This window comes from Halichoerus grypus, chromosome X (genome assembly GCF_964656455.1).
Source record: "Halichoerus grypus chromosome X, mHalGry1.hap1.1, whole genome shotgun sequence".
NCBI classification, from domain to species: Eukaryota; Metazoa; Chordata; class Mammalia; order Carnivora; family Phocidae; genus Halichoerus; species Halichoerus grypus.
Window position 1 is genome coordinate 124341142 of NC_135727.1, and position 16373 is coordinate 124357514.

The window sequence follows — 16373 nt, forward strand, 5'->3', positions numbered from 1 at the left end:
TTCTACATGGGCCGGCAGAATGGCTTGAGTATAGATCGTGAGAGCAACATCCCCAGCCCAGCAACTGGAGGCAGCCTGTGGGGGACAAGGAACAGGGGCGGGGGGGGGGGAGCAGACTCCCCATGAGCTGCTCCCCTGCCTCTCGGGTCCTCACTCACGTACTGGCTCTTTTACTGGGAACCCCAAAGTGGATCCACTTAACTGAACTTAGGTCTTTGCTCCAGGCATCTCTCCATTGTAACACCCGACAGCCACCTGTGTAATTATTTACCTATCTGACTCCCACTCCCCCACCCGCCCCTTACTCTGGACCCTTCAAGAGCGAGCACTACACCTCTTGTAAGCTTTGTACTCCCATCGTGGTAGCTGTTCAGTGAGTCCCTGTGGAATAAACGGATGCACGCAGCCTTCTCACGCCTTGTAAGTTCTGGGGGCTCTTGAGACACATACCTCAAAGACTAACAGTTCATAAAATTGTGTCCTTGTGAGGATGAAGCATTGTGTACAGTCTATCAAAAATGTCACATTTATCCATAAAGTTATTTCCTTTAAAACATACTTGAGATATGTGGGGGAAAAAACGAGAGGCCTAGATTTCTAAAAACCCACGTTCTTTGTACATACCGGCCTACTTGATAGAAATAGAAACTTTGGCCACTCTGATACATACAGAAGTCATCCCTGTATTTTGATTGAAGAATCAATTCTTCAGGAAACGGTCATTTGACTACGTCTGCCCTTGGGTCTGAAGCGTGAGTGAGAGCCTTCACCGGCCCAGTCATGTCTGAAAGTGAGTGTTTGTTTTTTTGATTGCAGAATTCATCCCCCAGGCATTTGGAATGCCCTTATCCCAAGTCATTGCAAATGACCGGGCCTATAAACTCAAGCAGGACTCGCAGAGGGACGAGCAGAAGGATGCGTCTGATTTTGTGGCTTCCCTCCTCCCGTTTGGAAGTAAAAGACAAAACAAAGAACTCTCAAGCAGTAACTCATCTCTCAGCTCCACCTCGGAAACGCCAAATGAGTCAACGTCCCCGAACACCCCAGAACCAGCTCCTCGGGCCAGGAGGAGGGTGAGTTGGCCAGTACTTTCTCTGACACCACCGCTAAAACAACCGAAGCATTACAGGGTTATTCTCTGAACCTCTGCTCTTGGGAAAACTGGAAATGGAGTCCAGGGACCTGTCAGTGACCCCATTCGGGGACAGCGTGCCCCGGGCCGTGGGGCACGTGACACAGCCTCAAAGCCTTTTTCCGGCCGCTCTCAGAGCTGCTGGGTGCCCCCCTTGGTTCCCCACGTGTGTGCCCCGTGATGTCCTGAACATTCTACAACATCACTGTTGACCGTGCTCTAGCTTCATCTTCTGTCCTACCACCAGACTTGCCCTCGAGACTGTGAGGCTGGAGGGCGGGGCCGGGTGGTTTTGTTACTGTCTTCATCTCTAGTCCAAGAACCACGCCTGGCCCCCCAGCCACCTGGCTGCCAGTCCTCGTAAGTGACGAGTTTTTTTTTTTTTTTTAATCAATGGAGCTTTTTTTTTCACAAGAAACCTACATATATATTGTATATCATATATCATATATCTGATATATCATATATCATATATATATATATAGAGAGAGAGAGAGAAAGGGCACATATGTCCTCTTTCAAATTAATACTCTAAGAACACAGTACCATGTATTGAGTGAGTGCTATGTTCTAGGCACTGTGTTATTTCTTATCTCAGATTCCCTGTTTCAATCCAGGAAAGCTGAGTTCTCAGGCAAACTGGTTGGTGATCGGCTGAGTCAGTTGATAAGCATCTCTAAAAATTTCCTAAGTCACTGGGAGATCTTCTCTCCTTTTCCTCTTGCCTGGAGACCCCCAAATCTTTGCCACCTCCAGCCACTCACTACTGCCCTACTGAAACCCCCCCCCCAAAAAAACCCCAAACACTTCCCACTTAAAATCCACATTCGAGACCTCTCCAAGATAAAGGGGCACCTGAGCCGCCGCTGTTTTTCAAGGCTTTGGCTGTGTTTAAAAGTGGAGAAATGATGACTTTCCAGGATATTTAAATGTATGTGATGGAACTGTTCTTGCAGTCTTATCATCATCTCTCAGACTGCGTGTCCTAAGGCTGTAACACCCAAACTCCACATGTGAGCTCTCTGGGAATCTGGAGCCCAGGCAGCGGGCCTCCCAGATGCCCTCTCCTCTGGCCAGGCCTTGCTAGGATACCAGCAGCGAGCCCCTTCCTCTCCGCTTCATCGGGGGCGGGTGGTGGGGGGGGCTTGGCCGTGTAGACACGGCCGGTGCCCTGCTCCCTTCCACTCGGCCTTTCCCAGTCCCAGCATGCCAGAGCCCTCCTTCCACCTGCCAGCACCTCACCCCTGCCAAGGGCTTTCTCTGATGGCCAGAGGCACCCACCCACGCAGGTGATAGGCTGCAAGTGCCGAGACATTGAACGTCACCTCCCGGCCCCTACCAGAAGTTGCCCTTAATCAATGACTCTTGAGGCTTGTGGTATAAATAGCCCAGCACACTTGCTCCCCAGCACAGTTAGCTCTGAGGTGCTTGACCCACACTGTCTCCCAGAGGTCCCCAGGGTGCTTGGGCACCAGCTGCCCACGGGCTTGTCATAGGCTGGGTGATGCTCTTCATCCGCTGCCCTCCCTCCCTTTTCTCGTTCCCCCACCCCCTACAGCTGTCTCCCGGGACCATGTCCCTGATAAAGTTCTTTGTGCCAGTTCTGGGGGAAACCCAACTAAGACTGTTCCATGGAATCCAATGTTAAAAATCTGCTTCCTAGAGTCATAGTTGAGATGCTTGGTTTTTATTTGCAAGGCTTCTCTGACTTTACCTCATTCATCGAGCATGTATGTGATTTTTTTCTTGTTTCAACAAATGAAGTGGTTGGGTCAAAATATTACAACTCGATGTCCGCCCTCTCTCGTCTAACACTGGCGAATGTTGTTTGTGGAAATTGTAACTGCCATTCCCTTAGCTTGTTGTGGTAGTTTCCTCACTTTTTCAAGAGGCGTTGGCCGTTTTCCTTTTAATGTACGAAGAGCGTGATTGAATGAAGTGGCGTTATTTCAAGGGTGACACACAGTCCTGGGCAAAAGCGTTATTGGCTAGCGTGTGAGGGAACTTGCTCTTGTTTTCTCCATCCACGCTCTTTGTTCACGTCTGTGTATGATTTGCAGGGCGCGATGTCAGTGGATTCTATCACAGATCTTGATGACAATCAGTCTCGACTGCTAGAAGCATTACAACTCTCCTTGCCTGCTGAGGCTCAGAGTAAAAAAGAAAAAGCCAGAGATAAGAAACTCAGTCTGAATCCCATTTACAGACAGGTCCCCAGGCTGGTGGACAGCTGCTGTCAGCATCTAGAAAAACATGGTAAGCAGACTTGTCTGGCAGTGATCAAGTATGAGAGACTCTCATTTATTCAAGCTTCATGGATTTAAGTGCCCAAGTTCAATGCTTTGTTCATTTGCTCAGACTCTGGGCTTAAATTTCCTTTGCGAAGAAAGCTTATAAATCTGAGTGTGTGCTTTAGAGAGTACTGGGCTAAACAAGATTGCGGGGGACAAAAATCAACTCGATGGTGTTCAGGCTGCCCAACACCCAAGGGTCCTCAGATGTGAGCCGGAGGCCAAGATCTGTTGGGCTGGGTCTGTCCCCAAGCCTCCCTTCAAACAGAGCCCAGCCACTTTCATCTTTTTTAGGCATCGACATTACTAGCAAGGCTTCCTTTAAAAAATAAGAGTCCAGCTTCTAAAAAAAAAAAAAAAAAAAAAGATTTGCAAACATTCCTTAAGTGAATAGAAAATACATGGCTTTTGACAACAGCTTTTCTATATTGCTGTTTGCATTTTTATGGAAAGGTGTCCACTTCAAACTTCTTCATAATGACCCTTGAGCAACTCTATTCCAATTAATATGCTGACCTAAAAATATACTTCTTTAAAAGTTTTTCTGAAATGTAGACTTTTGGCTCATCAAACTGCCATTTCCATAACCTGAATGTGTTTCCTGTACTGTTAGCATGCATCTTATGGACATGAGAAAAGTTAATTGCTTTTTTACTATAAAATAATACACTCATTGTGATAAAGCAAGAAACAGAAAAGCAAAGCAAATTCTGAGGCTATCATGGAGACATAACTACTGTTAATATTCTCATCTAATTTTTTCAGTGTAAGGGGGACTGTAAAAAATGATTAAGGAGCTATCTAAATATCTTAATCACCAGATAACATATGGATGACTTAACAAAGTTAATATGTATTGAAGGTTTATTTGTCTATACAAAATTTTTTAAAGATTTATTTATTTGAGAGAGAGAGAGAGCACGACTGGGGGGAGGGGGAGAGGGAGAGGGAGAGAAACCCAAGCAGACTCCCCACTGAGCCTGGAGCCTGACACGGGGCTCGATCTCACGACCCTGAGATCACAACCTGAGCCAAAACCAAGAGTCGGATGCTCAACTGACTGCGGCACCCAGGCACCCCTCTATACAAAATTTTTATATGTACCTGTGTGTATGTGTGTATCTATCTGTCTCTTCTCCTGGGAAAGCACACTGGGCGTCAAGGAAAATGCCTTAGTCATTTCGAATTCCCAACACTTAGTATCATGATTAATACAATGTAGGTGTTCAATAAATATTACTTGCACGGAATTATTTTTTAAAATAGCTTAGCAATGAAAGTGTTCAGTACTGCGAATATGTAAATTCAGCCTAAATTTCACTGTGAGGTAGAAAAAGAGACTCATACTTTTATAATTATAGTTTTTCCCTATAAAGAATGTAGAGAGTGAACTGTAAGCAGTTTAAAGAGTCCTAAGTGAGAAAATTCTACTCCAATCCTGCAAAAATCCAGTGCCAGGCTGAGTAACTGCTTATGTGAAAGAAAACTTGGTATGTCTTTCTATTTTCTTTCTGAAAATGAATTTTCATGAATTATAATTTGTAAAATAGTATTTCCTTGAAGCTTACTAAAAAACTGGACGGTTCTTTCTTTCTTGGAATGGTTAACATGCAGTGTAGGGCCTAAAAGAAAGAAGATTATCTTTTCAAGGACCTGATTCTGCTCCTGGTTTCCATGGTGTTTAGCTCCAGAAAAATACAAGACATATTCAAATGCAAACGGACATTAATCTTGGTCACTTGAAACCAATGAAAAAGGAGCAAGCCTCAAAAACAATTCTTTCATAAGACTTTATTTGCCCGTTTGGCAAATGGGTAGGAAAGAGTTTGAGTCACTTTAGCCTTATAAACATTTGTCGAAGATCTTTTCATTCCCTCCACAATTGGTCTTGAGCAGTTATCTTGACTCTGTGTGTATATAGCACCCTTCCCCACTTACACTTCACCCAGATGCTTTCTGTACTATTAGCTCAAAATTCCTTAAGCATCCTCAACTTCCCAGAAGCACAAATTTAAAAAAACACCACCACCACCACCAAAACCAGACAACATAGTGGAGACTCAAGCCCTGTTGCATTTCTGGGATTTGGGCTGATTGTAGGGTGGGGCGTCCTGCTTATTCTGCTGCCCTCTTTCCTTGAATTCCCTAAGCCTGAGATCCAAGTGCTCTGGGGTCATGTTTCCATTCCAGTTTCTGATGAAAAGGAGAGAAAGGTGATCGCGTCGATTTCTGGGACAGGCCAGAGCAAAGTCACGTTCCTTTGCCAGGTCAGTGCCTTTTTGGGTGGACGCCTGGTTCTATCAGTGACTGTCTTAAGTCAAGGTTACTAAATGCCTGGACTGTATCTGCTCTTTGAGAAAAATCACCATCTCTCTCTCTTATGTGAGAATGGCATTGGCCTTCTGAAGGCTGTCAGTTGCTCTGCCTAGAAACAAACAAGCAAACAAATACATATTTTAAAAACTTAAAACAGGTTCTAACCAATTGAGATACATAGGAACTATAGCACTTGATCACTAACTCGTTATTTTTTCAATTACAGTCATTTTTGCCGAGCGAGAAAGTACTCTAATTGGGGAGATAATGTCATTGAAATGGGCATTTCTGAAGAGTCTGGAGGGATTCAGGTGAATGAATAGTCCCGCCTGTGTAGGAAATGCCCTTATGATATTTCACTTATGTAGAAAATTCAACTCTTCAGAAGCCATCAGAAACTAAGAAAATAAATGTAGCCAAAATTAAAATTGCTATTATATTACAGTTTTCTCTGTTGTGCAAAGGAGACTCATTCAGTTCAATCAGGGTCTGTTTCTCTCTATAATAGATGCCAGATATGATTCGAAGAACTCTATATGCCTTAATTAATTGAATCATTGCATAACTATTCAGGCGGATACTCATTATGCTCCTTTTGCAGGTGAAAAAGTATAATTCTGGAATGATTCTAAATAGCCCGATTATCCTGTTCACAAGCTCCCAGAGAGGTAGAAGCAATAGATTAGGCTAGGGGTTGGCCTCACTTGTGAGGAAGACAAACTGAGAGCAGCAACAAGGAAGGTACAGAAGTTTTCAGAAAATAGGTGCAGAACAAAATCCTACCCAAGGGCAAGCACCAACATGTGATTATGCAAATCAGCAATAATTAGCCTCTCACCATGATTCTGTCAAATTATTCTGGAAGTTCAGGATACCATTTATAAGATAGAGAACTGATAAATGAGATTTATGGATTTATAATTATATTTATAAATGAGTTTGTAATTATAGATGCTATCTTTTCTAACTAAAAAGCCCTGGAAAACCAACCAAAAAGGGATTATACTTAATACATAAGTTGGCAAGGCCATAAAATAAATATACAGAAAGATACCTATTTCCTATATAAGAGCAATAATCAGTTATATACTCTAACAATAAAATAATTCATTCCTATTAATAACAAAAATATACCCAGAATATCTGTAAGAAGAAGCAGGAAACTTCTATAAAGAAAACTGCAAAGTTCTACCAAGAGATCTAAAACATGATTTAAACAAATTAAGATGTTTACGTTGGTTCTGGATGAAAAGAAATAATGTTATGAAGATTGTAATTCTTTCCAATGTGATTATATGTTGTACTAGTCCAAACTCTTTCAGTGGCACGAGAGAGGAACCCAGATAAAATTAGATTAAGCAAAGCACCCCCCCAAAAAAATCCTATTTACATACTGCAAGTCTCAGTATTATATCTAAATTCAGGCACAGCTGGATCCAGGATTCAAATGATGCTCGGAGAGCATGAGTCTGTTTGCTGGCTTTACTCTCAGGCCAGCTCTCTTCACGTGGCTACAAAATGTCCCTTGGTGGCTCCAAACCAGCATCACCCTCATAACCGATTATCCCAAATGAAGAGAAAATGAGCCACCGATAAAAAAATAAATGTAGATGATGATCATCAGTGGCGATGATTAATGTCTTGCATAGGAAAAGGAGAGTCATTCAGACATTCTGTGCCCCCTGAAGGAAGGAAGTACGTAATACTTCTTAGGAAGTATTCTTGTCCCTCCCCCCCAAAAAAATCAAACCTGAATCAAAGAAAACTCTGGCTCAACTATGTAAAAAGAAAAATACACACATACATACATGGAGAAAAGACTGGATAGAAATAAAACAAAATATTAAGAGTGGTTATTTCTACATCAGGTATTTTTAAAAGTATATTATCTTTTACATTTTTCTGCATTTTATAGATTTTCTTTAATAAGTACTTGTTTTAATTATAATCAGTGAAAGAATAAATATCTATTTTTAACATCGATAAAGAGCTAAGAATTCATATAAAATACATGTTTAAGGGTGCCTGGGTGGCTCAGTTGTTAAGCGTCTGCCTTCAGCTCAGGTCATGGTCCCAGGGTCCTGGGATCGAGCCCCACATCGGGCTCCCTGCTCCGCGGGAAGCCTGCTTCTCCCTCTCCCACTCCCCCTGCTTGTGTTCCCTCTCTCGCTGTGTCTCTCTCTGTCAAATAAAATTTTTTTAAAAAATGCATGTTTAAGTAATTATTCTGAATGATGAAGAAAATGTTACTTTTTTCATATGGAGAAGATGCGGAATACATAATATCACATGAAAAGTTTTTCCTCAGAAACGTTTAATGTGATGTGCCCCTGGTGCTTACAGGGCTAAGCTTAAGGCACCTGCAGAGTCTAATGCGGGATAACTAAGCAAGCATTTGTGCACGCTGTTGTGCTGTTACTGTTCTGCATGTTGCTGGCATTCTATGTCCTTGGTGATTTCCTCCAGTTTCGAGCCATGAAACAAGACTGTTGATTTTGTTTGCTTCTTTGCAGGCCTCCAGACGGTAGGGATATTCCGAGTTGGAAGCTCAAAAAAGAGAGTGAGACAAGTAAGTTAAAAGTGAAGACTATATTGTACATTTCACTTCACTTTCAATTGAATTACCTCCGGCAAAGTTGCAGCTGCTGCAAATTCATTTTGGAGTAGCTCTTCTGTATCCTCCCACCAATTACAGTGTAATTGACTCCCAAGAGGTCAAAGGCAACAACTGAGAAGCTCAGAAAGGTTGTGATGGAGTTAGGATCAAACCCTTGGAATCAAAATGTTTGGCATGTGCAGCCAAACAAAACTAATTTATAAACCTCTTATTGAAACTTTAAAAGCAGGAGATTCAGAGAGCACCTAATCAGGAAGGGATAATAAATAGAAGACAATTGTTTAACACTTATTTTTACTAAAATGCAATATGAATGATGCCGTTAACGTTCCCTTCATATGAGGTGCTATGTTTACAGTTTTACTTTCTCAAAAAGAAATCATTCTTACTACGTTTCCGTGGAACTGCTGAGCCCCCCAACTCATTATTCGTGGGGACCTTGCCCCTTGGTTTCCTTCAGCACTGTGCAACATTCTCACAACAGAAGTTAGATGCTAGACCTTCGGGAATAGGTTCCTGTGAGCGGGCAGGTATTTGTGTTCATGAGGGCTTCACAAAAGGCAAACCTCCCTTTAAAAAAAGAATTCGTTTGTTGGCTAAAAGAAAATTAAAACATGATGTTTCAAGACTGATGAATCACAGACCTGTACCCCTGAAACAAACAATACATTATATGTTAATAAAAAAAAAAGTGATGTTTCCTCTGTTGGTCCCAACAGAAAGAAGTAAGAAACTCAGCAACTCAAAAATGAAGCCAAATGAAAATAATTTTTAGTTGATGAAGCTGAAGAAATATTTGTTCATAGAATTGAAACTAACTGAAATAAATGCCTCCTGATACTTCTTTTTTGTCAAGATAAAAGGGGCTTCCCAAAGGAGTCCTTTTTCTGTTTATTTGGTGGATTGCCTTTATTTTCAATAGTCACCTAAGAGACTACGGAACATTTAACATTTGGCCACAGGGCTAGCAAGAAGGAAGATAGCATGATAACATTTTGGGGCCCTCCCGCCTGAGCAGAGCAGCAGAATATTTTCAAAACATTTCCTTATTGATTCCACCCACCAGCTGTGAGAGGAGCCCCTTCACCCACTTCTTTTGAGGCTTGGAGAAATTAAGAGAAATTAAGAAACTTAATTCAAGATCACACAGTTTACTCCCGGTTCAGTTCAAGATCAATGTTAAACTCAAGATCCCACAATTGAGATTAAGCCTCTTTCCACGGTCCGTTCTTTCTGCTCATGTGTGTGCTCAGGAGAGAAACGTGGCGTGTTTGAATGATCAGAGGAAGGAGTGGTGCCAAGTGGGAGACTTCCGTTCTGGCTGCCTACTATACATTGATGACAGTTGCCTGGAATCAGTGAGCAGTTCGGGACAGTGATGGGCATTCTCATCAGGTGGAGAGGTGGCTAGTGGCCGAAATTATCCCTCAGTTATATCTGGATCCACCAAAGGGAAAACCTTGGCATAGAGATTTATTTAAGGATTTTCCAATCAAAATGTGATTTGTGGTTATTGAGACTTCGATTCCTAGTGTGAAATATGCCCTAACTTACCATTTTATCTTGAACATCACTTCTTAGCACCCTACACTTTTTATTCAGAACAGTTGTCACAATATTAACAGCTAATTAATCGTCTATGGGATTACCAGTTGCTCACCAGCCTGAGAGCTGGGGGAGGATAGGGACGTTGCCTCTTTGTTCCCTAGTGTACTTTGAGACCCTGTGCCAAGGCCCGGTACGCAGGAAGTTGAATGAATGGGTGAATGAGTAATTGAACTGATAAAACTCTTACAGAAGCTTATCGCATAGAGGAGATTCAGGAACTCACGGAATTATTTCTACACTAGAAAACAATACAAAGAAGTTGAGCTGTCGGTCGTGGAAGTCGAGTGTAGAGTTATGACTCCCTTCGTCTTGCTATCGTGTTTTCGTGTTGTCATAAATGCTGACAAACCCAGGATAACGATTAAGTCAGGGAATCCTTTTGGGAATTGTTAATAAGGCTACTTTGACAAATCTAAGACAGCTTTTATTTAGTAATTGTCATCTTTCGAGCCTTAGTCACAAATGGCTTATCAGGGTTCTTAATTTCATCATGTGCAGCAAAAAACCTTGCTTTCTTGTTGAGTATTTCTGTAAAATGTCAAAATTCCAACCTGGTAGGATCACTGACATGCAAAACTGCTGGATGATAGATGAATTCCTCCCTCCCACATTTACCCTTGACCTAACCCCTCAGCTCTTCCTCCCAATCTTCTGGATGTCATTCTCCAGCCCTTCTGCTTGCATCATTAACAGTAAACCTACAGATACATTTATTTAATAATGCATAATATATATATTCATGGCTGGATTGCATAGACTCTGTAGATCACGGCAAAATGTTGTTTTCTTCTCCTTTCCGGTGTCTGTATAAGCTTAAGACCAGATACTGCATGTCCCCACACTTGGTTTGCTGGGCCCTGAACGTTGAGGTATGGTGTCATAAGACTGCCACTTGAACCATTATTTTTCCAGTTACGTGAGGAGTTTGACCGTGGGGTCGATGTCTCTCTGGAGGAAGAGCACAGCGTTCACGATGTTGCTGCCTTGCTGAAGGAGTTCCTCAGGGACATGCCGGACCCCCTTCTCACCAGGGAGCTGTACACAGCCTTCATCAATACTCTCTGTGCGTAACACGGCCATTTGCAGGAACGCGTCCTGGGATTTCCTGGGATGTCCGACTCCCTCGACGAACCTTGTGCATGTGTTTCCCAATAACGTTTTTTGTTGTTGTTCTTATTTATTGGTCTCTAATGAGTGGGGTATTTGGGGAATTTTCTGAGATTTACCCTGGGGAGAATTAGCAAGGAGAAAGTTGCCATAAAATAAAGAAGAATTTGGGATGCTTTCAGATGACCCCAGCGCAGTAGAAAGTGCTATAAACTGATGCTTTGGAGGAACAGCAAGAGTTCACATTGAGTCTGTGCCTCAAAATGAGTTTGCGTTTCTGGTTACGCGGAAGGAGGGAGCCACAGGAACCCAGAGTGAGAAAAGGGGGCAGGCAACATTCCAGGGAAAGCAGGATGACATAGCCCAGTGGCAGGGCTTTCAATATGGCTGCTCCAGGGCTATAGACCCAGATGGCATGGAGGAGAAAAGGAGGACGAGGGGAGGAGAAACAGGCCAGAGCTGTGACAGCCTCCATATTTTCCTTCCTCCAGTGCCACAGTTAAAACAGGATCACGGAAGAGAGTGAAGACACTGTCATTGTGCCGTGTCTTTGGTTATTGCCAACAAAAAGTCAATTCCTTGTGGATTGCTCAACAGAAAAGGGCCTCAAATCTGCTATAAACTCAACTTTTAGAATGTTCACCAACTCCCAGTCATTGTTAGTAAATATTTACAGAAGATGAAAGACTGCAATCCACAAAGTAAATGATGAGTAATGCCAGGGAAGGGAGGGAGAAGCAAGTAAGGGAAATTAAGCTACCTTTCTCCCCGGGATGATAATGTTCGCTCTAGATGTTTCATTTCCCCAGGGCGACTTTATCTTTACGTCCGTCACAGAACCTTGCGCTCAGTTGCTAAGCCAATGGGAGAATGGTTGGAGTGGAATGTGACTGGCCTGGCTAATCCCTTTCTGAAACGGGTGGAGAGGAGCCTCTTCTCAGAACCTGAATGGTGGGAGTTGCCCCTTTAACTTAACTCAGAATGCCTCCTTTTGCCTTGCTTAGTGCTGGAACCAGAGGAACAACTGGGCACCTTGCAGCTCCTCATCTACCTTCTACCTCCCTGTAACTGCGACACCCTCCACCGCCTCCTGCAGTTCCTCTCCATGGTGGCCAGGCATGCCAATGACAACGTCAGCAAGGATGGGCAAGAGGTATGATGCGCCCCCCGCGGCCCTAGATGCTGTGACTCCTCCTTTTTCCCGGTTGTAGAAGAGTGGGCCATCAATTTGATGAGCTGTTTCACCTGGAGGAAATGACACCTGCCCTTTCCTGACCCAGCTATTGATGTCAAAAGAGAACTAGTGCAGGCCTTTCTCGGGAGGGACAGTTCCTAAGAGCACATAGGCCATTAACGTCCTGTGTTTCCAGAATGCTTCTAAACAAGGCTGTCATTTTCCCTGATGATGCTTTACGCAAGACCTTGAATTTCCATTTGTGTGAAGAAGACGAGCAATGAGCTCCGCAGGGGTTTACAATCATGAAAAAATGGAGTAATGGGGGTGGGGGGAGATTGCTGTCCTTGTCATTAATTTGATTTGCTTCCTTAACTTGGAGCCCAAATGTGATGTCACCTCGTTATGCTTCCTGTTTGTCCCTCAAGCTCCCATCTGCCCTATAGCTAGAAGTCTAGTCTCCTCCTTTTGAGAGGTCCTTTCTCTCCTTAAACCCCTCCCCCAAAATCGACTGGCTTAAAGCCATGGAGAGTCAGTCCCGCTTCCAAACCAGGTGGAGAAGGAGCCAGAAGGAACTAGAAGGTCTGATCTGCTATCGCCATGCATCTGGATGCCACAGGGTGTCGGCTACTGGACAGATTCTGCACAGTCCCATGGGCCCTCCTGGGATGTTCTCGTTGAACCTGGTCCCCACTCGGGCCCTAGGGTGACTCCACCCCCTGGCCATCTGAGGTCCTGGGCTCCATTTCTCTTTGGTCACACCCATATGCTTCAAGGTAGTTTTTGGTTTCACCCTTGGACAAAGGAGATGCTGGCCTCAATTTTAGGTGACCAATTAACAAGCAACCTATTTAATCTTCACCTTAACAAGAGCTCTGTTTCCCTTTTTGATAACGATGCAGTCAGAATGCAGATGAATTCTCCTTGACCTTGGATTCCCCAGGTGATCTCAGACCCTTTCCTGTGCTAACGCTCATTATAAATCAAACACAAAGAGGCCAAAGGCATTCCAAACTTATTTCACCACAGAAACTTTTCTTTTAAATCCTTGTTAAGCAGAGCTCAGCCCTATGGTGGATTCAGTTCTGTATTTATCAAATTTCTTTCCTAAAAATCCTGGTCATGTATTTTTTTTTCTTCACTTTAATCCAGAAAGGCAGTTCTGCATTTCTCATCGTCATCCTCGCTATTGGTGTGAGAATGGAACTTTCCTGAATTAGCCATGTGTCTCTATCGTACTTATAATTAGTGAAACCTCGCTGGCTTCAGGCTTCATCATACGGCCCTGACACCTTATTTTAGCAGACGCAGCTGTCCCAGGGCTATGCTGTAATTCTCATAATTGTTAAGTAGTTGTAGTCCCCGTCTGGGTGTCCTCCTTTACCAGCTGCAGAAGCAGCACGAGCCGCAGAATCATCGGCACGCCACTGCTTCTCAGATGCTCCTGAAGTAAGATGTGAGCAGGCGGTCGGCTCTTAGGGGACTGAGAAGGCATCGAGCAAAGCAGGAAGTCCAACTGAAGCCACTCTTGCTTTTTTAGAATCGTTTTCAGACACTCTTTCAGTCCAAATGCTGAACGAGACTCCATCACCTACGCCGAGACGAAGAAAATATTCCTGGATGGGTGCAAATGCCGCTTGGGCTGCTGACACGCTTGCTGCCATCTGTCTCGCTCCGACCTCGTGCTGGCTGCATGCCAGAGGCTTCACACATTACAGTCAGTCCTCACTGCACAACGCAGCTGCCGCTGCGCCCATGTTTCAGAGGTGGAAACTGAGGCCTGGAGGGCTTAAGTAACTCACCCAGTGTCCCACGGGGAGCTCCACGTGCGCAGGCTGTGCATTTGTGCATTTCACAACTCTGGGGGAGGCGCGATGGACCCCATGGGCACTGTAGATTTGCGGAGTGAGCAGGACAGTATCCCAGAAGATGGCAGGAGAATACGTTGAGGGAGGGGCTCCGTGGTCAGGGCCATCCCGTGACCAGTAAAGTCGCAGCTGTGGCTCAAATCCAAACCGGTCTAGCTTCCTAAGAGCAGAAATCTAAACTAGGAATTAGGAAAAAACCCCCATGGGGGAGTCTAGTTGAGGGTTTTCCAGCCTCCATATCATTGATATTTGGGACCAGGTAATTGTAGGGGTTGCCCTGTGCATTCTGGGATGCTTTAGCAGCATCCCGGGCCTTTACTAAACACCATGTCGGTAGCAGCTCCCCACCGCGCCCCGGTTGTGACAACCAAAAGCATCTCTGGACATCACCGAGTACCCTGTGAGGGGTGGGAGGCGGGGCAGAGTCACCCCTGGTTGAGAGCACTCGGTAGCTTTATAACTAATCGACCATATGTTCTTGGAGAAATCTGTTCACCTTCCTAAACCTGAGCTTCCTTTTTTTTTTTTTTTTAATTTTTTTTTTTTTTTATTTGCGAGAGAGAGAATGAGAGAGAGCACGAGAGGGAGGAGGGTCAGAGGGAGAAGCAGACTCCCTGCTGAGCAGGGAGCCCGATGTGGGACTCGATCCCGGGACTCCAGGATCATGACCTGAGCCGAAGGCAGTCGCTTAACCAACTGAGCCACCCAGGCGCCCTAAACCTGAGCTTCCTTGTCTGAACTTGGGGGATACAGTTTCTTCACCCGGCACTGCACGGTGGTTGAGAAGACTAGTTTACGCTAAGGAATATGAAAATATCCTGGGGACAGCAAAGTTGTACAGGGAAGCAAGAGTTTGCGAGGGTTTCTAGACACTCCCGACCTAAACCTTGAGTCAAGAGGAAGGACTAGTGACCAAACGTCAAAGCAGCAGGGGGGAGAGGGGAGAGGGTTGCTTCCGTGAAATGGTTAGATGGCACGGGCGGACGGTCGCCCACGCCGCCGTCTGAGGTTGGAGTGAAGGCTATGGAGTGGGAAGGCCCCGAGGAGGTACGGGGGGAAATAGGCTGTGTTCATAGAGTGCTGAATGCCTTTGTAAGGGGGTAGGTGCTGCATTCTTTTAAGCCCTGAATGTTTGGAAGGATTCCACTGAGGCAGTGTCGCCCACGCTGTAGACTGGTTAGAGGCAGGGAGGGAGAGAGTTGGGAAGCTTCTGAATGAATAGCAATGTGCAGAGGAGCAGTTCACATTGTCAGAGTCTCCATGGAGCAGTGGCCTTGGTATTTGAATCACGGACATCCTGAGCTCCTATCTGAGTGTTGTTCAGAAGTGGTCTAATTACTGTTCCTGGGGTGCTGCGGCCTCTAGGAGGTGGAGGAGGTGAGGACACGAGGCAAGTGTAGACTTCAGGGAGGCAGTGCAGAGTCACCCCAGAGCTTCGGGGAAAAGGCGGTGAACACGGGCCAGAAAAGTTAGGAGTGGCTTCACGGAGAGGACTGAATTTAAAGCGCACACGAGCAGATGCGTAGGGCTTGAGTGAACGGAACACCTAAGCTCTGTGCGGGGATGGGGGTTAGCTGAAAGCCCCTCTGGTCGAAGTTCAGAGTGGAGGGAGAGGAGCTAGAGGGCGTTTGCCGAATGTTTTGTCGGTGGTGGTTTGGCACGAGCACGTAGAAGATACAGGCTGGGCCAAAATCCTACTGTCAGATGTGCTCCAGACACAGGGCAGCTTTCAGCTTTTCCTCTCGCCTGTTTGTTGGTCGGGGTTAGATGTGTCCTGTCTCTGCTGGGTGGTTGTTAAGGTTTGGAACGTGAAGAAATGGAGCCAGAGCATCAGGGAGCTTGGAGGCTTGCACACGCTCCGCCGGCACCTTGCTGCATGACCTTGTTTCTATAAAATAGAGGAAGAGGGAAGAGAACAGAGTTGGCGGAGGGGGGAGGTCTGAGCTTCCTCCTCTATGAAATGAGCATAGTATTTCCTTTGTAATTGGCCCTTACAGTTTACTGCATCATTAACTAATAGGATTGTAACGAATTTGAAAAGAAGGGCATGAGAAAATTTGTTGGCTGGTCAATCAGTGCTTTTCTGGGGGAAAAAAAATAATATTTTATTGAAGTATGGTGTTTCGCTATCTGTGTTTGCTTTGTTTTATTCCATTTTATTTGCTTTGCTCCTTGGGAAAAAGAGAAATTCCCAAAGGGAAGAACAATTTCCTTTCTTCTAGAAAGAATATTGCAGGAGCATAATTGAAACCTCTTGAGC

General features: G+C 44.6%; 1 protein-coding gene across 4 annotated transcripts in view; it reads left to right on the plus strand.

Moving 5' to 3' along the window:
• ARHGAP6 (Rho GTPase activating protein 6) overlaps positions 1–16373 on the plus strand; it is a 242810-nt gene that overhangs the window by 192236 nt on the left and 34201 nt on the right. For all 4 annotated transcript variants that reach the window (XM_078065257.1, XM_078065256.1, XM_078065258.1 and 1 more), the window contains exons 4-8: positions 817–1073; positions 3193–3388; positions 8253–8308; positions 10877–11027; positions 12076–12224. In XM_078065257.1, the coding sequence (XP_077921383.1) occupies positions 817–1073; positions 3193–3388; positions 8253–8308; positions 10877–11027; positions 12076–12224 (809 nt within the window). The remainder of the gene's footprint in view (positions 1–816; positions 1074–3192; positions 3389–8252; positions 8309–10876; positions 11028–12075; positions 12225–16373) is intronic.